This window comes from Rhopalosiphum maidis, chromosome 1 (genome assembly GCF_003676215.2).
Source record: "Rhopalosiphum maidis isolate BTI-1 chromosome 1, ASM367621v3, whole genome shotgun sequence".
NCBI lineage: Eukaryota > Metazoa > Arthropoda > Insecta > Hemiptera > Aphididae > Rhopalosiphum > Rhopalosiphum maidis.
Window position 1 is genome coordinate 3,676,265 of NC_040877.1, and position 27,460 is coordinate 3,703,724.

The following is a 27,460-nucleotide window of genomic DNA, read 5'->3' on the forward strand; positions in this document are numbered from 1 at the left end:
TGTTGTTATGTTGATATTATTTTAAAAAAGAAGCAACAATTTTTAATAGTTGAAATATTTGTAATTTATTGTTATACACTTTTTTGCATATACAACAGGTATTTGGTATACCTTATAGTAATTTATGGGAAATAAAAAAAAAATTGAAAAACAAGAAAATGCATTTTTTTGTACATATTATTCAATATTCTTAAGTTTAGAAAATTATTTCGTGTTAAGTCATTATAATTTAATTTGGTCATATGTGCTTATAATTTATATAAGTAATATTATACTTGCCTACTTTCGTTATAAGGTACTTATCTCTATGGCATTTCGAATAAAAAAACTTTATTTAACCTGCTAACAAAGTATACAAGATTACCTTGATAGAATAAGAAGTGTTGTCATTTCAATCCCAATTTAATATCTAAAATAGACATATGATTTTACACTTCTTGCGATGTGAACAGTTTTTAAGGACATATTTATAAAATTAAAAATTGAGAAAACGATAATCATTACTTCCAGATTTAATAATATAATTGTACATTACTTATAATATAACAGTACATTCTATTTTTTTCAGTCAATCAAATATGATTAGCTTAAGACGTTTAAGGATTTAAGGTACAATCCATTTTGTAGTATTTATTTCTTTAACTAGTACACACATATATCTACTTGCACACATAGTAGGTACGTTTCATGAGTGTATCGGATAAAATTATAAATAGTTAAAATATAAAAAATAATATATTTCACGAAATTATTTCTGTGCATAGTTTTTGAGTAAGACGAGAAAACGTCAATTTGAGAATATATCTCTGTATTCATCAGTTGAAAAATATTTTCAGTTGAATACAATGGACATGTAATTATATAACTTTCACAAAAGTTTTCAGAACTTAGAAAATATTATTAAAACATTGAGAACACCCATTTTTAATAAATCATAACAAATCATATTACTTTTTCTGGTTATTTGGTTGTAATTAAAAAAATAAAAATTCCAAGTACTTGTGAATGTTATTATGCAATTTTTATAATATCTAAGCCTTCATCATGCGTAATATAATGTTATGCTAATAAACAGTTTGTATAATTATCGGGCGTAAATTAAAATACATTAAAACCGTTAATTAATATTTATTTTCAAAAATCACACTTACTATGAAATTTGTAAAAATTGTACATTTTTACAAATTATGACAATTTTCTTCGGATCCAGTACAGCGGTTCAGTATGGTCTCGAATAAATTTATATAAAATCTCAGTTATTTGCGTACATCGTGAAAATGATTTCCGGTCCAGTTAAAAAATAGGTATAATGGTTTAGATACTACACGTGAAAGGTGTTTAGATAAGAATATGTAAACGATATAGTAGTGTTATAATAACGATAAGTGAAGAAACGCGCACTCATCTAAACGAACACGCTAATAATTGCAGTTGACCTTCCGTTTTCTATATCATACCAACGTATTCATAATTATATGTCTTGAATCAAAGGATGTGTATAGCCGATCATTATTATAATTTATTGAAGTGTCTAGCTAATCAAATAATCTGCAATTAAAAATTTCATATTTTTTCATATGATTAGAAACTCGCATGCATACAAATAAATATACATATATATTACCTACACCATACATTGGTTGAAAATATAATTATTGATTTTGATTACACGTATTAATAAACGTGCGAAAACTAACCTATGTACAAAAATTAATAATTTATAAATCCTATAGGCGGGCGCAGACCTGAATTTCGGGGGGTGTCTACAATTTTTTCGGGCCCTTTTCTTAATTTGGGCCCTTTCTTAAAAAGACGTGTACATATTTTAATAAATTATAATGCACGAATAAACATTACTTACATTATATCACATATCAATCAGTGGTATTACTAGTACCAAGTAATATAATATTTTCAAGATAATTGCAATATTTATTTATTATTTTTACTTTTATAGTCAATAACATCCAGCTGTTGTAATCGTAATAAGTCTTATCGCACAAATTTGAAATAGTTTACGTTGTATTATTTTTTTTATCCCGAAACATAATTTTTTTTTACGACATATTTCTGAAAAAATACCATTTTTATTCTAGTAACATTAGTCAAAATAATACGGACCCATATAATATGGTACAGGACTTAAATTGTAGGGCCCCAATTACATGTCGGGGGGTGCCCAGGCACACCCGGACCAAACCCTCCCCCCCGTACGATCACCTATGATAAATTCCTTATGCTATAAACCCATATGCTCCTGTGTAGTGCTTTTTCAAACTTAAATAAAATCCTTCGTCGTGTACTCATAACGACTCCGAAAAACATCTCCGATGAAACTATACACACATATAAGGACCATAACATACACATGATTTACAGGTTACCATATGTTACTATAAAAACCGTTTCCACAATTATTATCCAAACACACTAATATCAAGGAACTATTCTTCCTCGCGCTCCCCGAAAACCCTCTCATCCGCATAAAAATTGGAGGATTATCTCCGGACAGGCGCACGTCTGTATAGTGTGCGGGCCAAACATATCGTGTTGCTATTTTATACTCGTATATATTTATAAAATCAACAAAACAACAAGGTCGCGTATAGTTTGTGTTGTACGTAACCATAGTACCATCATGGGATAACTACCGGAAATGTTGATCTGTACTCTGTACATCATTGCGGAACAACAACCAATACGGACGGACATATCGATACCGGTAACTATTCTTATACAATTATTTTTGTCTGTTGACATGTTTTTAACGAGTCCTGCTGTAAAATGTACAGACGCAGTTGAGGCGGTTGGACTGCCGAACGTGGGCGGATAGACTAAATTAGAGATTGTAATCGCGAGCATATACACGGAGTTCCCCGTTATAGAAACACTAAAATACGCACGGGATAGGTATAGGTTATACGACACTATATTATATTGTTGTTTTTCGTTACAAGGAGTCCTATAGAAGGGAACCCTTTATAAAAAAGATTTACTGTGTTATATGGGTGGGTACACCCGTACTTACTACAAAATTATTTTTAGGTAATAAGTTCTAGTACAAGCGCCTAATAACGTATTATATAACGGTTATATTTACAATACACTTATCGATTACGACTTACTTATTCATTTTACTCGGTGCGGTCATATGCCCGTATAATGCACCTATTATAGACATATGTATTGTATACTTACTCGAGACTTAAGCTCCCCTCTTCGATAGACTATTTCAAAATTTTTCTCGTTTGTATTAGACATTACAGTTGATGTGCAATAGTTATTATTTATATTATAGTGTTTTTAGTGTTTATTATTTTTTAAATCTACGAGTATACCTGTTTAGATGAAATTCGTGCTTTTTAAGATATTTAATAACTCATTACATTAATGTTAATGTCAATGTTTATTTTATCGTAAAAAGAAGTTATTTAGTTATAGGTTAGTTTTAATTTTATGCATAGATGAATGGGCACTGAATAGTTTCGATATTATTTCATGGATACAATAATGTTTTTGACGCCACTGGCCTACATTTTTAAGACTAGTTCATCTATTTTTTATTTTTTAAAATACTTATCTAGTCGTTCAGTAACCAACTGAATAGTTATACAACGCTTTTTCGTGATACGCTTTCAAATCGTTTTAATTTTTAAAATGTGAATTTAAAATAGAAATATATCATAATATTATGTTCAAAAAATCTTATGATCTTTATTTATAATGATAAATTGTCATTATTTTTTAAGAAATAGTTATTCAATGTATTCAATTTTTTACCATAAGGTATTATTTAACTATAAAATAATTTCCATTTTTTTTTTCCATTTTGACGCACATTTTAAGTTTACTGTCAATTATGTGGAGTCAACACACGCCTTGCGAAGATTGGAAGAGTGGGACGGTTTATGCATCCGACGCATTACAGCCAACGTGTCTGAGGTATCTATAGAATAACAATAATATGTACTATATTCAATTGGCTTACTGTTTACTCGTCGTACCTTATTCGAATATGTTTTAAATTAAACAGGTGCCCATTTAAAATCACCACGTATTCTTGGATATTTAAAATGATATTTCTGATTTTAATATTAATTTACATAAATTATTTCTAAAATACATAATATTATATCTTTCAACACCTATTATAATTAGATTATTATTCCGCAAATCCCCGTTGACAAGTTAAAAAAAAAAAAACAATCCAATCATATAAAGTTTAAGTACCTACTCAATATAAAAACAACTGTACATTATAATAGTTGGTCGACTTATCTACGTAGGTATTAGTTCAAATTATTAAGTATTATTTACTTTGTATTATATCAATTAATCATAGAGTCCGAACATAATATAGATAAATAAATTTTAACTACTTTTTTATTAAATTAAATAATTGTTAAATTTGCATTATTAGATACAATAATTATTTGGTCTAGGCACATATCGTTATATTTTAAAAACACGAAATTTAAGTTTGATTAAATAATTATTTTGCTTTATAATATAGGTATAGGTTTATGACTTAGAGTGATTAAATTATCTAATATTATTGTTTTACCTATAATTTATTATAGTAATACTCCGCGATAAGTATATAACAATAATAATAATAAAACTATTTTTAAATGTTCATCATTTTGTATTGTCATTTTAAACTTGCACAGTTGTGTACACATAATATTTAGTTTGAATATGTATTACAAAAATGGTACGATATTAAATTAAAATCATACTATAGAACTTGCTTTGTTTTTTTTGTCCATTTTAAATCAGGTAAAATAATTAGAATATTCAAACTCACTAATTTAAAAAATGTACTGACAATCATTATTTAAATTTTGGTTTCATACACATAAAACTAAACATACTTATTTGTCATGTTTAAATATTTAGATAAAATCTTATTTTAACAAAATGACCTTGTTAAAATAAAATAATTTAAGAGGACGTCGTACCCATATGTGCTATCACTATCAAATAACTCATTTGTAATATAACAAATCTATACATACCTACCAGATTATTTCTACAGTTTATTTATATAGTTTATTGGTAATATCGTAGCCAAAATTAATTAATGAATAATTATCTACTTTGTAGAGGAGAATATAAGCATTTTTTCGTTATTTTATTTTAGAACGAAGCATGCGAATTTGAAGATATTAATTATTAACTAAGATATACCTTATTATTATAACTCATCTATCAATGTCTATATAAATGAATGTTTTTTCTTTATATTCTATAGACTTGACCATACTACTGGACCGTTTTCAATAAAAGTTGATTAAATATAGTCATATACACCTATAGATCCCTTGAGACTTGTGTACCCGTGTTACAATACAATAAAAATTATTTTATGAAACACACTTTATTTCAAAACTTTTTAATGTTTTTTTATAATATTGTATTACATCATTTCTAGTCAAAATAAAAAAACATTTTTTTTTTTTTTAAATTCTAATTAATCTAAAAAATATTCTGCTTCAGAATATGTTGTTTTATTCCATTAGAAAATATGTACACATTTTTTTTTAAAACCGTTTATAGATTTTGAAATAATGAGTGTTATTCAATAAAAAATCATTCAGTTTATTATGATATTCATTATTACATGAAAAATACATAATTTTGTCGATGAAAAAATTAAAAACTCACGTATTTAGTTATATTTACCTGAACATTTTGTTTACAGTACCCATTATTATTTAATTATTAAATTTTGTCAACAACGTGTATTTAAATTGTTATTGTGTATTGATTAATGAAATAACCTTTTCAAAGAAAATTTTTTTTAATTAATCAATTTATACGTGATGTGTATAAACTGTAGATTGTACTACGCTTAATACCAACAATAAAATAAAACAGTATTTGTCAATAGGCTTAGAAAGTTATATACCTATTAGTAATTCGTTGGTAATAATGGGCCGGATGCACAATTCATTGATCTTGTGCTGCACCTATATGTCCGCAAACAGTGCAAACCCATACGGGCAATATGTATACAGTGTATTATATATTTTATATATTACCTATATATTATATGGATATATAATATCAATATATAGGTACATATAAATATAACAAGAGATAGTCAATACGGTTTAATAGCAAACATATGTATATATCGTACATAACATATATTATAAATATATAATAAATATATTTATCTGTGATTGTTTAAATTATAGCAAACTCTACTGCCAAAGTGAATTCATGCATGACATACAATTAGCACGAATTTATCCGGATTCAAAAACTTTTGTGGATAAAAAATTGATGTGTACCGAGTCTGAGATTTTAACCAATTATAAGGCACTGAAAGACACCTACAACGGTAGCGTACCACCAATTGAAGAGTTGATTAAGTTCATTGACGAGCACTTAGAAGACGGCGATGAGTTGGAAGAGTGGATCCCTCCCGACTTTACCGATAATCCATCGATCGCCGACCGGATCATGGATCAAAATTACAAGCGGTGGGCATTGGGATTGAACCAAGTATGGAAAACCCTAGCCAGGAAAATTAAGGACGACGTGAAAATAAATCCTGATAAGTACTCGTTGTTATGGGTTCCAAACGGTTTTATCATACCCGGCGGCAGATTTAGAGAGATTTATTATTGGGACACGTACTGGATTGTTAACGGACTTCTACTGTGCGACATGAAGGACACGGCGCGCGGTGTCATCGACAATGTTATATCTCTGGTGAATCAATTTGGTTTTATGCCGAATGGCGGACGAGCATACTATCTAAATAGATCACAACCACCAATGCTCATATTGATGGCATTGAGTTACTACAAAGCAACCAACGACTTTGATTATATTAAACAAATCATTCCAGTAAGTTCAAACATTAATAATAAATTATTCATAAAATGTAATTATCTACATAATATATATACGTCGAGCAATCATCGTCGTAGGACTTGGAAAGCGAATTCCATTTTTGGACGGAAAATCGGATGGTGACTTTCGAGAAAGACTGTAAATCATATAGAATGGCAAGATACTACGCGCCGTCGAGGGGACCAAGACCAGAGTCATATAGGTTTGTATGAGCTAATAACGGACCGACGAATGACAAATATTAATACATTCCTATCAATATCGATATATAGAGAGGACTACGAAGTAGCTGAAAAATTTAACACCGAAGACGAAAAAGACGATATGTATTCTAGGCTTAAGTCTGGCGCCGAATCCGGATGGGACTATTCGAGCAGATGGTTTGTCACAACTGACCAGGACTCCGAACGTGGTTAGCTCTCGCGTCTTATAAATAAAAATATGTCAAATGTTCGTAGTAATTAAAATACAAAATATGTTTTGAACACAGATCAACTATCAGATGTGCATACGCCAAGTATTATACCGGTTGAATTAAACAGTATACTAAATCAAAACGCGCGTATATTGAGTACGTGGTTCGGTCAGATAGGAAACAAATACAAAGCCACTAAATATTGTGTCATCGCGCAAGAATTTCTCAAGGGCATACAAGAAGTTAGCAACTAGTTATTCTAACGATAGAATTTATCTATTGATATATAGTTCAATAAACATTATTATGATTTTCGCTAAAAAACTAAACACCTTCTGCAGGTCATGTGGAGATCGGACAGAGGCGCGTGGTTTGACTGGGATTTAATAAACCACAAAAATCAAGATTGTTTTTTTGTATCCAATATTGTGCCTTGTGGACAGGAAGCTATAACATGCCAAAAGATGCGGTGGCTAATGATGTGCTAAATTATTTAAGGGATGAAGGGATTGTAGAACCGGATTTCAGCATAAGTTTTCATGGTAATATAATTGTAGCACAATCAAATATACTTAAACGGTAATACCACGTTATATAATATATTTTTAGGTTTAATTACATTTGTAGATTATATACCTAAAAAATTTATACTTAAATATAATATGTATTTAAAAAGAAGCGAGAGAACACGCTTTATTCAATTTAATAAAAAATAAGTACTTGTTTGTACTAATATGAAGATATACACTATATTATTGGTATTAATATTAAATTGTAACCATTAAATTTACCCAAGGGCGTAGCCAGGGGAGGGTTTTAAGGTTCAGACTTCCCCCTCCCCGAAATTTTTTCTTGAAATGATATTTAATAAGTTTAAATGCTTTTTATATTTAAAACTTGTACAATATAACATATTTATACTCTAAAACTCCCCCCAAAATTTTTTTCTGTCTACGGTCTTGAATTTACCTACAACACATTACTTAATGCTTAGACGATTGCTTAGTTTTTAGAATTTAATTAATAGGCTACGAGTTTTTTTTTATACATACGCTTGCAACTTAAATCATACAGTAGCAGTTCCCTATAGGCCATATTAGGCAGGTAATTATTTCATAATTTCTTCCTATATAGGAACGCCTACGTCCATGTACATATCGTCGCAACAGTGGGATTATCCAAATGCTTGGCCTCCTCTACAAGCTTATATTATTCAAGGTCTGGACAGGACAGAACAAGAATTCGCACAACAAGTGGCGGCGAAAATGGCAGAGGTCTGGTTGAGCACAAATTATAAAGGATTTGCGGAAAGATCGATAATGTTTGAAAAAGTAGGAACTAGGAATTATCCACAAAGCCTTGTTTTTTTTTTTTTAATACTTTGTGACGTTGAAATTATTGTTGTAGTACCACGTGGAAACTCCTGGAGAAACTGGCGGCGGTGGTGAGTATGTTCCACAGACTGGTTTCGGTTGGTCAAATGGTGTGGTGTTAGAGTTCTTAAACCAATGGTATACCTGCCATACTGACACCAATGGTAAAATTAATTATTAAAAACTAGAGGGGACTATGGCACCTGATAGTTTCGCTCAACAAACCAACTTTTTAATCTTTTTTTAGCGACCCAAGAGAACTATAGTCATAGACGTATTTGAGCAGTAGATTGTGGCAGGTGCATAGCCTCCCTCCAACCCCCCCAAAAAATATGGGGCCACCTAAATTTAAAAAATATTCAAATCAATAGTTTTTATGATATTTAAAATTAATAATTATTGTCGTTGATCAAAAAAAAATATATCGATAAAAATAATTGTTTATGTATTATGCCACTTTGTCCATTACATTTCTTATAATAATATTATACAATATAGTGCGTTATTTTCGTCTGTCAATGTTATGTCGTTTAGGTTAAATTTTGCTTATTTTAAATGTTAAGAGGACATCACAATCCGGCATCCGGCTATCTCCGTCTTATACGCGTACGACATAAACAAAACGCGTTTATGCGGTCTGAGCAGAACTCGCATAATTTTAGTTCTAGAGTAAATAATATACCAATTATAAAATTAAAAGATGACAATATTTTGGAGGGCAAGACGATGGGTTTTTTTTTTTTGAAAGTTAAAAGTTATTTAAACATTTTGAAATGTTTGCTATTTCTAAAGGATATAACGAACATTATACGGAAAAAACTCATCGTCTTGCCTTCCAAAATATTGTCATCGAATTAACCAGCACTTTAGGGGATATTGTAAAAACGTCCCTTTGATGCATAATTTATTATTTAACTTAATACTTAGAATCTAGATACACTAAAATATTGCTATTATTTAAAGTATAAGACTATAAGATTGCTATCTAGCTAGGAGAATTAAAAATAAAAATAATAAAATGTTCACAAGTTATTTGTAATTTATGATGTATATTTACAGATGTACACTGGTTGTACACATGTCTACCACTAGGTCTAAAAGGACTACGCCCCCTCCCCCCCCAAAAAAAATAAAATTTTCTAACGACTTTTACATTAGGTATGAAAATGTTCCGTACGATTACTGACCATGCGTAAAGTAAAAGTATACCTATAGTCTCTTTACGTGTAACAAACTAACAAATAATTAAACTTTCTTAAAGTTTTGTCTTTGTGATTATTATAATTAACTGTCATGGCAAATAGATAAATACAAGTCTCACTGCAGGAATTGCATGTAACAATTTTTTCATGATAAAAAGAATTTCTGAACGTTCACTTGGGTCTATTAAATAGATGTTATGCACGGCGAATATAAATAATATAACCCTTCTTATTTCCTGTGCAAATCTAACGATGTAATAATACTATTAGGTGCTAAATCTTACAAATCATTATTTATACAATATTGACATTTTTTCAGTATTGTATTTTAATTCCAAATTATAGACATTTAATAAAATAAATAACTATTATTTTTATAATATCTGTTAAAATATATTTTAGATTATTTTGGCTCATAATTCTGTTATTTCTGATAGTTTTTTTTATACATTTTTTTAGAGCTTCCGAATAGTAATCCAAAAAACAGCTCATCAGATGGATCCAATTTATTGAAGACCAATTTTAAAAGTTTCTGCCAATTTTTGGAAGATAACAATTGATATTACTAAATAAAATAAAATTACCAAATTGAAATTTTCATTTCAAAACGTTACGAAGAAAAATGTTTTATTTTATTATTATTCATACACATCATTTTATTTCAGAAATATTATCATCATAACATTTTTTTAAGGGAATTGCAAGCGGTCAGTTATTTTGACCAAAATGTAGGTATCTATCAATCTTTTGTGAATCGTACTGATAATTGATGAACCTAGTAATAGATAAAGCGATTATACTTTTGAAAACTTGTATGGATTTATATTTATATTTTGTCTACTTGAGAAGATCAGGCCAAAATTTTGTTTCCAAACTTCTATGAACATAAATAAAATTCTAAAATTTTAGATTTTTAATTTAAATTAAAAATCTTGAATGTGCCTATTAACCTCACATACACATATTAACGAATTTAAATCAGTTTTACAAGTTTTATGGTATTATTTGATAATTGATCTTCAATAGTTACTAGTTAGGTCCATTGGTAAGAGGTAGGATTGACAAAAAGATATGCATTTTTTTATCGTTTGTGTAAGAGACGACGCAGTGGTGAATTGATGAAGCACTAGAGCGCTTCACTACTTTTTACTCAACATTCATAATCACACATACTAATAATCACTTCACTTACTCCACAATCTTTACAAAATTAGAATTCACGTACTTAGTAAAAAGGTTATACTAAAAATTAAAAATTCATTTTTGCATTTCACCATAGTATCATTTTTACATAATATTATATGTTACAAATAGGCCACCAAAATACATATCGAGGGTAATAAAAACAATCAATCAGTTCTCTGTTTTTTTACAGAAATATATTAGATTTCAATTATTTATTTAGCTTATAGATAATGTTTTTATTTTTATTTTATTTGTTACAATTTTTTTATTATATTATAGAATTATTTAACAGTCTAACAGTTCATAATTTGTAAAAAGTTTTTAAATTATGTAACAAAATGTCATTAATATTTTATTATTTTATTTTTTATAAAAAATATTGCATTATTTTCAAATAATTTTTAACAATAATCTTATAGTCCATAAGTTATAAAGAAAAAAGTATTATCTTACTTTATTCAATTTTTTTTTTTTAACATTTTTGGTTCATCAGTGTATTAAATAATTATTTAATTAAAATAATATTTATATATTTAATTTGTAGAAATAAAATGAGAAAGTAAAAATAACAGTAATAATCACATTCCCTATTTTTTATCACCTTAATATCTAATATAATACTAAGCACTAGTTTTACAAGGCATTAGGTTTTATAACATTATAAACATAATATGATAGACAAAAACACTAAATATTGAATTGCAGTTTTATCTTATAAAAATTTAAAAAAAAACAAAAACAACTTAATTTTCTGAAATATTTTATTATCAACATTTTTTAAGGGACATATTGTTGAGCATATATTGAAACATTTTCAATATCATATTCATATTTATGATTTCCAATCTCTTCAGAATAAAGTATAAAAATCAGAAAACTAGTAAGTACAAATTTTGTTTCTCCATATAGTGTATGGAAACTGTATAAATGAATAAGGAATGTTCCTTTTTATGAGCAAATTAATTACCTTTTGCCAACATTTTATTGTAATCATTTATATATACCTAACTTAAATATTATAAAAACAATTAATAATTCTTTAATGGTAAGCAATTTGAAATTCTTCAAAATAACAACCTTAAAACAATGATAATATCACTAAAAATTTTAAATACACGACTCTTTAGCATTATGTAAAAGTTTCTTGAAGTTTTTTTCAGTATCATCAAGACGAACATCAGTTGGCCTTATCCCATTTACCATAGGTGAACTCTAAAAAAAAAACCAATAAATAATTTTTGTTAACTGATAACTTAAAAACATTGAAATATTTACCGATCTCGAAAACACCATATCATTTTCCACTGTTGATGACCTGGAAATGGTATGACTGGATGGTGAATCACTTAATTCTGCAATATCATCATTATTGTGCTCTAAAACAAAAAAAAAAATTAAAATATAATTTAAAATAAGAGGTATTAAGTTGCTGCTGCTTATTAGGCTTATTTTGAGACCATAGCAATTAAGTCTTGATTCTATTAACAGAAAGAATCAAGTTATAAATGATAAAAATAAATTAGACCATATACTTATAAAATATTCATTATTAATTATTTTTATGTAATTTATTAAGTATTTATCATTTTATTCACTAAATGAAAATCTTGAAAAATTGACCTTATTTTTAGTTATTTATGCAGTCATGTGTTTTAATTTACCCAATTAAATTGACCGGTGTAGTTACTAATGAGTCCAATAGACAAATATATTTCCTAAAAATCAGTAATTGGTACTAACTTGTTAGAATCTAATAGATGTATGAATCATTTAACTTCCGAATCTTATAAGCGCCAACTACTATATATATATTAGAAATTAATTAGTGATATATTCTAAACATAATATTTTTTAAGGTTTTTTAATTTTTTTTTAATATACTATACTTTTTACTTCTCATTTGTTGTCTTTATTATTAATTACAAAATTGAATATGCCATTATATTTTTAATTTTAATTTGCATACATATTAAAGCGAAATTAAATTGCATAAACACAAAATGATGCACCAAACAATAAATATGTTTAACCCTTCTTCATTCTTCTTTCAATCATGCATTTATCCAAATTTTTAATTTTCTTATTTTAAATAAAGTAAAACGTCTTAATAACAGAGGTTTTATTGTAAATTAAGACGTTTTTTTAAATATATATTTGATTTAATTTAATTCATTACACTCAATTGCTTAGTAAATATATTTTTTGAAAAGTTATTAAATCTAAATATGAATTTAAATGAGTAGTTTCTGAGTTATTAAACTGTTTGTTATAATAGTTTTGCACAATGGTTTTACATAACATAATAAAATAGATGAATATTTAGTTTAGTTTTCATTTTACTCACAATTACAAATCATAAAAAATTAGGTAATAGATTTGTATAAATGACAATAATTTACAAATTTACATACCTTCTCTAATGTTTAAATCTATTATTCTTAGTTTATTAAGGTTAATAAATTAAAAATTATTTGTTAGAATTTCATGCAAAATACATCAACATTTAAAAAAAAGTAATTTTTTAATAAATTATACAAAAAAGAAAGATTTTTTTAAAAACAGAAGTTTATATCACCCGCAAGCTTAATAGTTCTTAAAGAGTATAAAAAATTTAAATTTTAAAATTTAGTCCATAAACACAATTCCAAAAACGAAAATCAGAATAAATATAAGAATAAAGGAACAATAAGAATGAACCTTTTATAATAGATTACATTAACACATTAATAAGAATTGTATTTTAATTAGTTTTTAAGTTACCTATATTATCAACTATTTGTCCAACCGAATGGCTATTTGATATGTGTGCATGTAACCTTGTGGCCCAATGGTCAGAATTATTGAGAATCATATCTCGTCGTTGGTAAAACAACATGTATGCTGATGTTGTAACTAGAGAAGTATCAGGTATTGGTGTAACTTTAGTATCGTCAAAACTGTACCATTGTTTATCATATGGATTTTTACAAAATGCTAGAAATAAAAAAATATTTTTTATCATTACATTTTAACCATAATTAATGTATATTAACCAGTATAATGTCCACTATGAGGATCTGATCCATGATGATTGCATACAGCATAAAGATCATACAGATTACGATCCTGTATAGAAGATAATCGACGAGAAGCTAGAGGCTTCAATGGTACCCTAACATCCCGACCTATAGCTAAATGTGGGGTCATATCAAAACTAAATAAAGGAAAATCTACAAGTACTGAAAGTTTTGTTGGTTGCCTGAAAATAAAAATATTTATACTAAGTATATATACCTACAAATAATGAAAAACAATAAATTGTTAATATTTTATATTATTATTAAATACCTGTTATTGTGTTGTCGCGATGACGGTAGTGAAAGAGATTGTTTAAACCGTTTTAGATGAACTACTAAAATATCAGGTAAAGTCCATAATCCAAGTTTTTTCACAACTTCTTGTTTAAGATTGCATTGTGGACAATGCCAAGCATTTTCTGGACCCAATACTTCTTCTTTTGTGTACAGCTAAATGTAGAATATAAATATTATGTTACTTACAATTAATTCATAAATAATGTGAGGCTTAAATACATTTTCACTTTTTTTTTAAACCCATATTTTATTTTTATATAAATATTATTTGATCTAAATTAAATCATAATAATTTATTGTTACAGCAATTTAAGTAAAAATAATGACAAACTTACATCAAAACATTGTTCAAGCGTAATAGATGTTCCCTTTTCAGAATTTAATTTTAGCTGTTTTACACTGGCATGCTCTTCAACTTGATCACAATGATCAGCAATTGTCCTAAAAAATATTAAAAATAATGATTATTAATAACCTTTTTTTAAAATTATTATATTTCTTTTAAGACTTACGCTTCCTTAGCATGGAGATTCCATTCAAGAATTAATTTTATATGAGGTTGATCCCCAGACATAGCTAATGCTTGATCAATTGGATCGGTAAAAAGCGGTAATTCAACTGTTGGATCTAAATATTGAGGTAAATCACTAGCATCAGCTAACCGTATACCAAATAATGGTATTTCTTGCTCAGTTGTTAATATATCATCATGTAACATCACTGCCATTTCCTTAAGTAAAAGTTTTTGAAGGTCCTTGTAGGATGTTTCTCGACATATTTGCATGGTATATGCACTTCCAAATCTGATATACAGAAACAAAAATACTTATACAATGAATACACATAATAAAACCAAGAAAAACAACCTCGAACATTGATCTTCAACAACAAGAATATTAACCCAACATAGTAGTAAGTAAGGTCCACTCTCATTACTGCAATCATTCAATTTTGGAAGTTCTAAACAGTATAAGGGATCAGATTCTTTTATCATAGATGCTGGCATAGAATCTGAAAAATATATATTATTTTAAATTTATTTACATTATACTATAAGTATAAATAGAAAATAGAAATAAAGAATAATTACCACAAAATGTTCGATTAAAACCTATATCAGTTATTTCAGTAATTAACATATGCTCTTGGTATATACCAGTATAAGACCATAATAACTCTCGAAATTCAGCTATACTACTATCAACTGGAAGAGACAATCCAAGTTTAACCTGTAAAACAAAATTGTATTAATTACATTAATACAACTTATTGCTAATAGAAAATATATAGTATTATTTTTTACTTTATAACTTTTAATATTAATATTGTATAAACACCCTGTTTATACAATATTACCTTCATCACCCTGATTTAAGCAACATTATCCACTTTATACTTAAGAATATTTATTAACGTTACACGACTTTCTCAGCCCCTCTTTTTTAAAGTGTTTAAACAACAATTTGTCTGATATTGAATATTTTTATGAAAAAATTAAAATTATCTGGATTGTATTATAAATATGAATAATATGATCAATATTTTTTAAAAAAAGTGTTTAATTATCAGAATATAAGTTAATATTAATAAAAAAAAAAATTATATTATTTTAAATAACTCTAGTAAACTTTTAAAATAAGAGTTACAAAATTAATAAACATTTAAAAATAATAAAAAAATCTACTACTAAATAAGCACATTTGAACTTACATCTCTTGGTTGTTGGGAAGTATAAATAACAGTAATAAAAACAGGCATTGAATAACATTGTGGTACTGGTATTGATATACATAAAAATGGATCAAATGTATTGGATTGACGCATACAGCGTGGACATGTAAGTGAGGATTTAAATTGTGCTTGAAATACATCATGAATAAAGGACTCATTGCAACGTATATGATTAGCAAGTGTCTCAGCTGCTACTTGTTCATCAGGCCTTCCAAATGTGTTCTGAGAAAAATAATAATGATAAGTAAAATAATAGATAAAAACAATTAATAATTAAGCATCTTACTCTAATCGTTTTATATTTTTTTTTTGTAGCTATGTTTAAATCTTCATGAACCTTATCCAAAAGCCATAATAAGAATTCTTGTGCGTCATGCTGATTATTTCCTCTATATTGAGTACCATATTTGTCTACAATTGTTTTAAATTGATTTGACATGTCTGGGTCATATTTGCATAGCCATATAGATTTCAATAATAGTGCCAGCTGTTCAGTCATCTCTCCACGTGTACCATATTTCTTAGAGTTCAATTTATTTCTTCGAGTGAGGTCCATTTTGTATTGATCCATAACAAAATATCTACAGCAAAATTAAAATCACAATATGAAAATATTTTCTTGGTATTTCTTTGGTATTAAAATAAAAATAATTTCATTAGAAACCTAATAATATAAAAAAAATTATATTATTAATTGTTTAAATATTTAAAGATAAGATAAGATGTCCATCTATATTATAATTATTTAAAAATTAATTATGTATTTTAAGAAGAATAAAATGCGACAAATTAAATTTCTGATCATCTCTTATAGGTAACAAATAATCATAAGAATAATTTTACACTAATGTCAAATGATTATAAGAGTGTCAACTGTCCATTCTGCTATATTCAGTGGTAACCTCAGGATTTTTTCCAACAAAAATCTAATTTTTGGTAGGGTTCGATAAAACATTAATACCATAACTGTGGGGTCTTACTATAGCATTGTAAAATTAGAAATGTGATCAAACAGGTAGTGGGCTGAACAATTGCACAACAAGCCAGGGTCAGTTAGCCCATCTGACTACGTAATAAAATATAATTTTCAAAGATTAGAATTTAGAATAATTATTTTTAGAATTAATAAACAGTAAAATATTGTGAATAATATGTTAGTATAGGTAATCATGAAAAACATATAATAACCTAATTAGAAGTATTTAAGTACCCATATCTAACTATCCCACTTTAAGAATATATATACCCAATAAAATCGCAAAATTATTTTTAAAAATGCATATTGTAACAGAGTATTAATTATTGTATAAGATATTTAGTTTTACAACAAATAAATATAAACAAAGAAGTTTATTAGTATACATTGGCATTTTCTGTAAATAGCATTTATATGTTTATGATAATTATTATTAGTTGTCATATAAAAATTAGATAATAACTAGAATTCTCTACAGTTATATTCTAGCATAATACAGAGTGATTCTTTTATCATAAAACACTCGTTATTTCAAAAAGTATTCATATTTTTGAAAAAAAATGTTTACATAGTTTCAAGTTATTAAAAAAACGTTTTAATTAAAAAATTATATTTTTAAATATTTTTTATCCTTATATTTTTTTAAGTTTTTTACTTTTTTGAATGACAACATATAGTTTTGATTTCATATTCTAAAGCAGAATAATTTTCTGAGTATTTTGATACATGAAATTTAAATTTAGGGGGAGTAGTTTATGAGTTATAAGTATTTAAATTGTTGATGCGCGGAGTGGAGTGATACTGGGTTACCCTGCAAAATGTTTGTCCACTACTCCGCTTGTCTTAACTTTAAATACGTATAACTCATAAACAACTCGCCCTAAATTCTAAAATTATTCTGTTTTGAAATATGAAATTAAAACTATATGTTGTCATTCAAAAAAGTAAAAAACTTAAAAAAATATTTAAAAATATAATTTTTTAATAAAAACGTAGTTTTTTTAACAACTTGAAACTATGTAAAAAAATGTTTTCAAAAACATGAATACTTTTTTAAATAACGAGTGTTTTATGATAAAAGAATCATCCTGTATAACAAGTACTTATAGGTACTATTTTTAAGTTATTAAATAAATACAAAATAAAATTTTAGAGATACTTCAAACATTGATACTAATTAATTATTTTAAGCTAAAAATATGTCAATGAAATAATAAATTTAGAACCTTAACAATTTCCGTTAATTTTAAATGGTTTATTATAATAACTAATTTTAATAGCTATTACAATGAATCAAAATATTGTTTAATTTTATTTTTATGAGGTATTGAGCAATTGTGTGTATGTGTGTAACAAGGTACTCATGTACATATTATTCATAACAGCATTAATTTTAGTACAAGGGAGAGGGTCAATACTGAGGTAGTACAGTTAAACGAGTACAAATCTAATTAATCTTTGAGGTGGGGCTCATAATTAAATTTAAAAAAATAATTGAAATTTCAATACATATTTTAAGGTAAGAACAAAAACTATTGAGTACTTATTAAATATTACATGGGTACATACTTTTTATTAATTTGATTTTTATTTAGAAATATATAGCTATTTAAAAATTGGTAAAATAATAAGTGCCCCAGTAAACATAATATATTATATGTTATTAATTAATGAATAAATCACTTATCAAACATGAATAAGTAACACAATATTAAGGTTAGGAATTATTTTTTAAAATCCATGCAATTATTAACTAAGATTAACTTCATGTTACTTAATTTACTGAAAATTTGTATTTTTAAAACCATTTATAAAATTTATACCTATACAACTTTTGATTATACTAGATTTATATTTTAAAAAATTACTTAGAAATTAGGTAGCATCTAGAAATCTAGATTTAGAAAACCTTGTTAAAACTTAAATTTAGATAATAAATGCATTTCAAAGGTAAATTACCTGGCTAGAACATCTGTATGACTTAAGCACTGTAATACAGCATTTATAAAACATGTATTTCCTTGGTTACGCAGACCAACCACACCCGGAACTTTGTCACCGCTTAAAATTTTTGGAGTTTGATAGGTGTTATCGTTGTAGATGTCTGTTGACGAGCGTGAAACATAAGCATCATACTTGGAACACAGATTGCTCTTGTCCTGTTGTAAACCTAGGTATGACATTTTCTGTAACATTTTTCCAAGCACTTTGTTCCATGATGACGGTTTTCTCAACATTGACAACTTTAATCTAGCATCGTCTACATCACTAGGCTTCACATGTTTGTTGCGTATTAGGTCACGTTTGAGTGAGAAAGATCGTTTTAACTTGGACGTCGGTGGATTGGGGTCCTCATTGCGGGTCATGTTGTGCAGCGCTTCAGCCGAAGTACGTTTCTTCAGCAACGATATTTCGTCCATTTCGAAACGTCACCGATAGATTTTGGTAACATTAGAACAGTATGTATAACTGTATAAGTGATTAATATAAAAAAAAAGTAAAAACAATAAAACAAAACGAATGGGAAGAGTAGTTGAACACACAAAATAGGAATTTTGCAAGTATTTATATTATGTACACGATTTGGCAAGTTATGTAGCTGCAAGCAGTATTAGAACGTCTGTTGGACGGCGACACATCCGAACCGATCGAACGGCGCGTCGATTAATCAAAAATTCACAATACTTCAAACACTATAAGGTCTATAATATCAAAATACAAAATAATAATAATATTATGTAGGTGCCTATAAACTATATTATTATTATACTATTATTGTATATCGTTTCACGAGAAAAATTATCAACTCGTTATCGAAAACCTTCAGACATTACAGTGCTACCGCCAAACCGATGGAGAATGATGATGATTACGTAAAAAAAATTAATATATATATATTGTACATATTTTAATAGGCCCAAATACATTTTATTGTAACACAGTTGTGTTGTTTTTTATTGGTAAAAACCAATGTGAAAACATGTAGTATTGGAAAAATATTTTATGGAATAAATTATCTTAGATACCTATAGCTAATTATTGTGGTTCAAGAGGTAATGATCCGTTTTTCTAAACAACAGGTGAACTGACCACATAATATTATCATATGCAATTATAAATTTTGTTTTCTATTCACATAACATTCATTACAATTTATAATGGCGATTGAAATATTAAAATATTTGATAATATAGTGACTTTAATATTAATATATTATCTATTGAAGTATTGCCTAGAACGCTAGTTGCATCATAGACCATAATCACAGGAAATAAAAACGAGTTAAGATACTTCAGGTTTCTGGTTCCACACCAGATAGATTTTGGGCGGTGGTAAACTCTCCTGATTTTATGGTAAACTCCCGATTTTAAAAAATAGTAAATTCCCCCGGGTCATTCGGGTCAACATTATGTTTTATGTTTACCTGAAGTAATAATTAATGAAGTAAATGTGTAAACTCTCCCGAATCAACATTTTCAAACTAAAATATACATTAAAATTCAAAGTTGCAATAAATTAAACAAAACAAGTAAAAACTAATACAAAAAATAACGAAAAAACTCTATTTCAAAAAATATTAAAAATAGATACTATTAGTTTTTTAAAATCTATGTGTTTCTATTATCAAAAAAATTTAATTTAAACAGTTTTATTTTATTATATATTTTGTATCTTACATAGTTAGATTTATTTCATAAATTTTTATTTTTTATTGTATTTTGACTAATATTATAGCTCATAGCAGCTAAAGGCATTAATTTATATTATATTATTATATAATTGACTAGTTTTAAATGAAACTTAAATTTATTTTATGATTTTTAATATTTTTATTAAATTAAATAAGCAGTATTGAAGACCCGGGAGAGTTTACAATCGCTCTACATTTTTTTGCGGGTTTAAGGTTTAATACGGCACACAAGTTAAACTTTTTTTCAGGTTTCGGATTCAACACCAGGTAAATTTATTGGGCGTCGCCCGAGTGCGTTTCGTTAATCTTATCGTACCTTTTTAATGCCCAACTGCGTCCGCGATAATATTTGCTAACAATATTTATCTTTATGGATAAAATGTATTGATAACTAATAACACGGGAACATACACTGTGTTAGTATCCATTTACACTATAGTCTATCATACGTCGAAACATACTATTCGTAACTTACTAGTCTTTAATAATCACGTGCAGTGTGTGTAGTGATGTGTATACAGCTAACAGTTTTATTTAAATATATTTAATTAACATTTTATATTAATTAATGTTATTACATAATATTACGTACTATATACTTGAAAGATATCGATATCGTTACCGTCGAATATGATCAGCCAACACGGTAAGGATCTTAAAATTATTAAGGGGTATAAAATAAGATTTCATAAAACGTTGAATGATGATGTAAAGCGATCAGTGTTCGGAACATTCACTTAAAAAATGAATTCGTTCATGTTGAGTCCTTAAAAAAGGAACTCATTCACATTCACGTTCGTGTTTTTTTCAAACAAACGCGTTTACGTTCCCGTTCTTTCAAAAAATAAATGCGTTTATGGGTTGTTCATTTAATTTTTTTTCATGAATCGTTAACCTGCAGTAAATATAAAAACCCATAAACATATACGACTCAACCCAAAAATAAAAATACAATTTAGACTCTAGAGCAGGGGTCGGGAATCTGCGGCTCTTTGGATAATAACCAATCGAGTTCCGTAAAATTATATTATACCTACGTAATTATAATGATAAATAAAGTTTTTCTATATTTTCTAAATTTAAGACATATTATTATATTTTTATTAACTAAATTTCTCAATGAAATAATAATACTATCTTTATTCTAATATATGTACTAATATAACAATAATTTATACATCACAATTGAGGGGTTCTTTTCCAAAACTGCCTATTTCCATTTTCGACTAAAACGAGTTTTACATAGAATTATTCGTAAAAAATACGACAAATCGAATGGCGTGGTTGTTTTTTGACAAAATGTACTATTTCCTTAGTAAAACTTGATATTTTGTTCAAAACCGCCCATTTCCATTATCAGTTTATTTCAAAGTGAACCATTTCCATTTATTGCAAAATGTACTATTTCCAACGTAATTAATATACAGCTTAAAATCGTTTTTATATAAAATGCCTATTTCTGTAAGCCGAATTTTAAAGAAAGCTATCTTTATAATATTGATAACATTTTATAAACAAACATAACGAACATAGTAGAGCAAAACATTTTTCGTTATCATATGTTGTATATCTACTGACATAGAGGGTTCGAACTTGGGATTCCAGTAACACAACGTCTATAAATAACATTTATTAGTACGTAAAACGACTAAAACGTATACAGCGAACACTAATATTAATATTCATATTGATAGTAATATTTACTTATCATTATGATATTTATGAAAAACTATTATAGATTATTAATCGTTACTATTATTATAATTTATTATTATAACATATAAATAAGTATTTTTAGGCAAAACAGACAATTTCCATTTTGTTTTTTCCAAAGCGGTCTATTTCCAGGAAATGGTACGTTTTGCACAGAATAGATGTAGTATAAAATCTTTAAAAAAAGGTATAAAACTAATTCTTATTAAATTTTATTTAAAAAATGAGTTCATTTTTTAATTCTACTTATAGTGTCATAGTTCATTTAAATATTATATTTCCAATAATGTTGTAATAGAAAATTGGTCTTTCTTTTATTGGAAATAGGTTGTTTTGGAAAAGAACCTATTAAAAAAAGTGGATATCGCTCTGATATGGAGAGTAGGTCACTGGTCACTATAATGGATGTGTTAAATTTGAATACAATGACAAAGTATCATTGTATACGAAAAACGATTCTGAACGGAGATGATTTGTCAGTCAATGATAATTAGTAAGATATATTTTATTATTACCTATATTTAAATTGTAACATATCATTATTTTACATGATTTCGAAAAAAATTTTCATTTCATACGCTCATAAAATGTTTTCTATATTGACGCTGGCACTTTTTTTATAGTTACTTGAAGGAAAACTTATGGATAACCTTGTATTGGGTTTTTTAACCATAGGTATAAATTATAAAAATTTTATAAATTTTCAACTTCAAAATTCTTTGCAAATTTTCACGATTTTGATATATTTCGTAAACATTTGAACTTTAAATGCTTATAAATAAAAATTGTGACTAATGTTTTTTGATTTTTTTTTTTACTATGATAAGTACAACTTATAATAATCCTTGTATTAAATTTTAAAGATTTTTTGGATAGCAAAATTTTTTTTATCGGCATTTTAAGAAAAAAAACTTTAAAAAGTCGAAAATTTCAATTGTCTATAAGTAGCTTAAAAAAGGTCAAAATATTTGAAAATTTAATCGTAAATAGATAACCATAATATAAAATTTGATGAAAATTTAAAGTATTTACAATGATTTGTTTTTGAGTTACACCAAAATCAAAAAATGGTTATGCGTAAAAAATCCCGTTTTTCTGTTATTTTTTCAGGGTTTTTCTCGACGCTTTTGAAAACTACTGGAAATTTTTTACTTTTGACCCCCAAACTACCAACTAGATGAATTTTCCTTTTCAAAGAGGGGCTGAAGTCGATAATCCTACGAAAAGGTTCCCGACCTCTGTTTTAGAGCGTATACAATTTATAAAGTATCTGAATTATATTTTTAATACCTGACATGTTATTTGAGTTATAATCAAATAAATATCATAAGAATTATAATAAAAAAATACATATTTTAAAGGTACATATATTTATTAAATGATAAATAAATTGAACGTCTTAAAAACCGATCAAATGTCATTAAAAATTTAAACGTTCACTAAATATGAACGTGAACGCGTGAACACGCATAAATGAACGACAGTGGCGTAATTTGAAATTGGTTCTGGGGTGGGATTGGGATATAAGTTTATATTATCATTCTATATAGTAGGATTATGCCCCCCACACCCCCCTTGACTATTAAATCTAATTTATCACAATATCATATTAATTTATTATTATAAATTAAATGAGGTAAATGGTATAATAATTGTTTTCAAAGACAATGAAGTAAACAATTAAATTAAATATATTTTTCATAAATTATAACAAGTCAATTTTCCTCTTTGTTTTTTTTTCGCTAAAATATTCAGTACGTCATCAGGGTTCAACTTAATGTCCCGATGTACTAATAACATCGTAAGTCTATTCAAGCTTTCCTATTAAGTATTTAAGTTAGTAAAAAATCATAATTATTATGTAATTTACCATAATAACGATTATTACTCGTTTTATTATAATAATTAATAGACATTGTGTTACACTGTTGCTCAAGGTTTACAGTAATATAATATTCGAAAAATAGTTAATACCCTATACTACAGAATAAATAATATTATGTTTTCATTCATTACCAGTCTATACTATGTCCATATTATTTATTTTTGTAAAGTTTTAGTTAAAAATGGTAACAAGAGTTGTAAGTTGAAGATTTTATCAGTGTTATTGTCTTTTAACTATGAGCTATACGATTTTCTTGTCATACATTGTAATTGTTGTGCTATCGTAGTTTTATATTAATAATATTAAAAAAAATCTCGACTATGATAATATCCATGAATTCTTATTTCTTATTTTAAAATATTTCTGATCTTAAAATCTTTTAAAGCTAAGTGCTTACGAAATTTAATTATGGTTAATCTAAAAAAAGCGTTTGCGGGGAGGGGATATATCCCCATTTCCCCTCCATAATTATGTCATTGATGAACGACGTTCTTTCCAAATACCGAAAAAGTGAAAACGATGGTGCTGAGTAAACAAAACGTGTATAACTCACATGAAAAGAAAAAAGATTGAGAAGACAATTATTGATAGTAATTTAAACCATAGTCATGAAATAGAATCTGAAGGAAAAATGACGAGACAAGTAATTAGGAACTATGTAAAACGAAAAGCTCAAGAAGAACTCTGTGAACATCCACTCAAATTAATTCATTTGGAACTAAAAAATAAAAAACCAGATTTTTTAACGAATGACATATCTTGAATTCGAAAAGGGATTTATGCTGCTTGTCATTCAAATAATACCAAAAAAAACCAACTAATATACAGTTCATTAAATTTATTAGAAATTAAAACATTTGATGTGACAGTAACAAAAATTTGTTTATGTTTTCATGTATAAAAAATTTAACTAGGTTATTTATGTGCCGTAAAAACAATATAAGTAGAAGGTACATTAAGTATTTACTGTCCAAAATTTGTGTTACAACTTTTTACCATTTATGGTTTAAAATCTAAATAATGGTTATTACATACTATTAGTATTTTTTTTTTTTTATAGAATAATAAACAAACAGAATCGTATTCTTCGTGTTTTTTGGTGTTAAAAATGAATATAAAATTAAATTTATGTCTTAACCCCGAAATTATGTACGCATATTAACTATTCATATGAGTGCAAAAATGTTTGGCCAGACATTATAACAAAAGGTTGTCAGTTTTATCTGGGGCCTGGCGTAGTGGCAAAACGTACAGAATCTTGGCTTAAGTATTCATTATTGAGATGATGTATCAGAAATAGGACAGTTTTTAAAGAATATATTTGAATTACCCATACTGAATGAACACGATATTGAAAAGTTTTACTGAGGATTTAATTACTTATGATTTAATTTTTATGTCTATCAAGTCTAATAATGAAAAACTAAATCTGTTTATGGATTATCTCATAGAGAACTATATTAATTCACAGTCGGACTTCCCTCCTCACACCTGGGCAGAAATGATCAGCAGTAGCAGTGAACAAACAAAAAATGTGTGTAAAAGCTTCCATTTAACATTTAATTCATACACACCTCATCCGGACATATATTCCTCTTAGAAATATCAACAAAAATCAAATAGACACAACAATTTTGATACAAACTTCCAATCATGTACTTAAAAAAATATTTAATTCATTGAAGAAAATATACGAAAATACAAAACTGAACAAATCTATAGATATGATTATGTGGAAATCACGGCATTGAAGTCAACCAAAAAAAATAGTTTAAATATTAACCCAATATTTTAAAAATGGATGTAAGCCTAAATAATTAAAAAAACTTAAATAATAAATATAATATTATAATTAAATAACAAAATATTTTTGGGGTATAAGACAGTTCACCCTATATAACTCTAAGTCTAAATCAGTAGTTTTCAAATTGGGATTGGTTCAATTGGATTTTCCATTAATTACCGATTGCATTGAGTTGTGATATAAGAAAATGTGGGTATGTGCAAACTATTCGTCCAAGAATTAAAAATATTTGTTAGCCCATTAATCACATAATTCTTATTAAATGTATATATAATTATAATTAATTCAAAACAATTTTGTTCATCTAAAAAAAAGGTCAGTGTGCCGTGAAAATTTTTTGAGATGTACGGTGTGCCATGTATAATAAAAGTTTGAAAACCACTGGTCTACATGAACTGGGACGTACCTGGGGTTGGTAAACGGACAGTTTGTACTATCTATTGTTTAAGTTGCATAGCGCGAACACTTTGTACGGTGATAATAAATTGGTTAAATTCGATCACGGACGTTTTGTACAGTATGTAAATGGTGATGTTTTTATCTTGCATGTTTTTACATATTTTGGATAAAATGCATATTATTGCGAAAAAAGCATGTTTTATAGTATATTTCGTAATTAATATTTATAATTTAATACTTATTATGTATTTAATTCTAGCCCTGCTAATTAAGTATAAAACTTGGTTTTTTCGTCAAACATAAATTTTCAAATTTTTCAAACATAAACATAAAAATATTTCCACTATTGAATGTGAATTATAAATTTTATTTCTAAATTATAATTATAATAATAATCTTAATAATATTAAGACAAACAGCCAATCACTGATGTATTTCAATAAATAAATATTTTTTTTTTTGTTTATCTTATAACAATTTAAATGCATATTTTACAATTTTTTATTGCATTCAAATCCTAGCCCTGATTATTATTATTAATGTATGTTAACATTGTTAACTATCTGTGTTTTGTAATAACAAATTATGTCTAACATTTCATGTCTTAACATTTTTTTTTTTTTTTAATTCATATGAATTTGGTTTGTTGCTAATCAATTTTAAGAACTTTCATACGTTTAGACATGTTTTGTCCAACATTTAGAATGACCTAGTGACGTAAGAACTATTTCGAAATAGGATTTAAATTGTTTATAAATTTTACTTGAGAATTAGTTGAGATTGGCCGAAGCAATTTTCCCAAATTACCATCTGACCCCCCTTAAATTCATATTGATTTGGATTAAAGATTTTAAAATTTAAGCATT

The 27,460-nt window shown here is 26.9% G+C and overlaps 2 protein-coding genes across 2 annotated transcripts; one reads left to right on the top strand and one right to left on the bottom strand.

The window, feature by feature from the left end:
• The first annotated feature begins 3,859 nt into the window (after positions 1-3,859).
• Positions 3,860-10,417, top strand: LOC113554875 (trehalase-like). The gene is given in 10 exon segments (XM_026958999.1): positions 3,860-3,942; positions 6,204-6,861; positions 6,945-7,069; positions 7,140-7,279; positions 7,358-7,524; positions 7,624-7,714; positions 7,717-7,824; positions 8,417-8,613; positions 8,690-8,819; positions 10,317-10,417. Coding segments are annotated over 10 exon segments (1,800 nt in total).
• Positions 10,418-11,816: 1,399 nt separating this feature from the next.
• On the bottom strand, positions 11,817-19,869 carry LOC113555728 (ubiquitin carboxyl-terminal hydrolase 43). The gene is made up of 12 exons (XM_026960253.1): positions 19,062-19,869; positions 16,413-16,707; positions 16,106-16,348; positions 15,486-15,624; positions 15,262-15,406; positions 14,908-15,198; positions 14,731-14,836; positions 14,370-14,548; positions 14,075-14,280; positions 13,803-14,015; positions 12,318-12,418; positions 11,817-12,254 (listed from the first exon to the last, which is right to left on the bottom strand). The coding sequence occupies exons 1-12, from the start codon at positions 19,520-19,522 to the stop codon at positions 12,150-12,152; spliced, it is 2,484 nt and encodes an 827-aa protein (XP_026816054.1). The 5' UTR covers positions 19,523-19,869; the 3' UTR covers positions 11,817-12,149.
• Between the last annotated feature and the right edge of the window lie 7,591 nt (positions 19,870-27,460).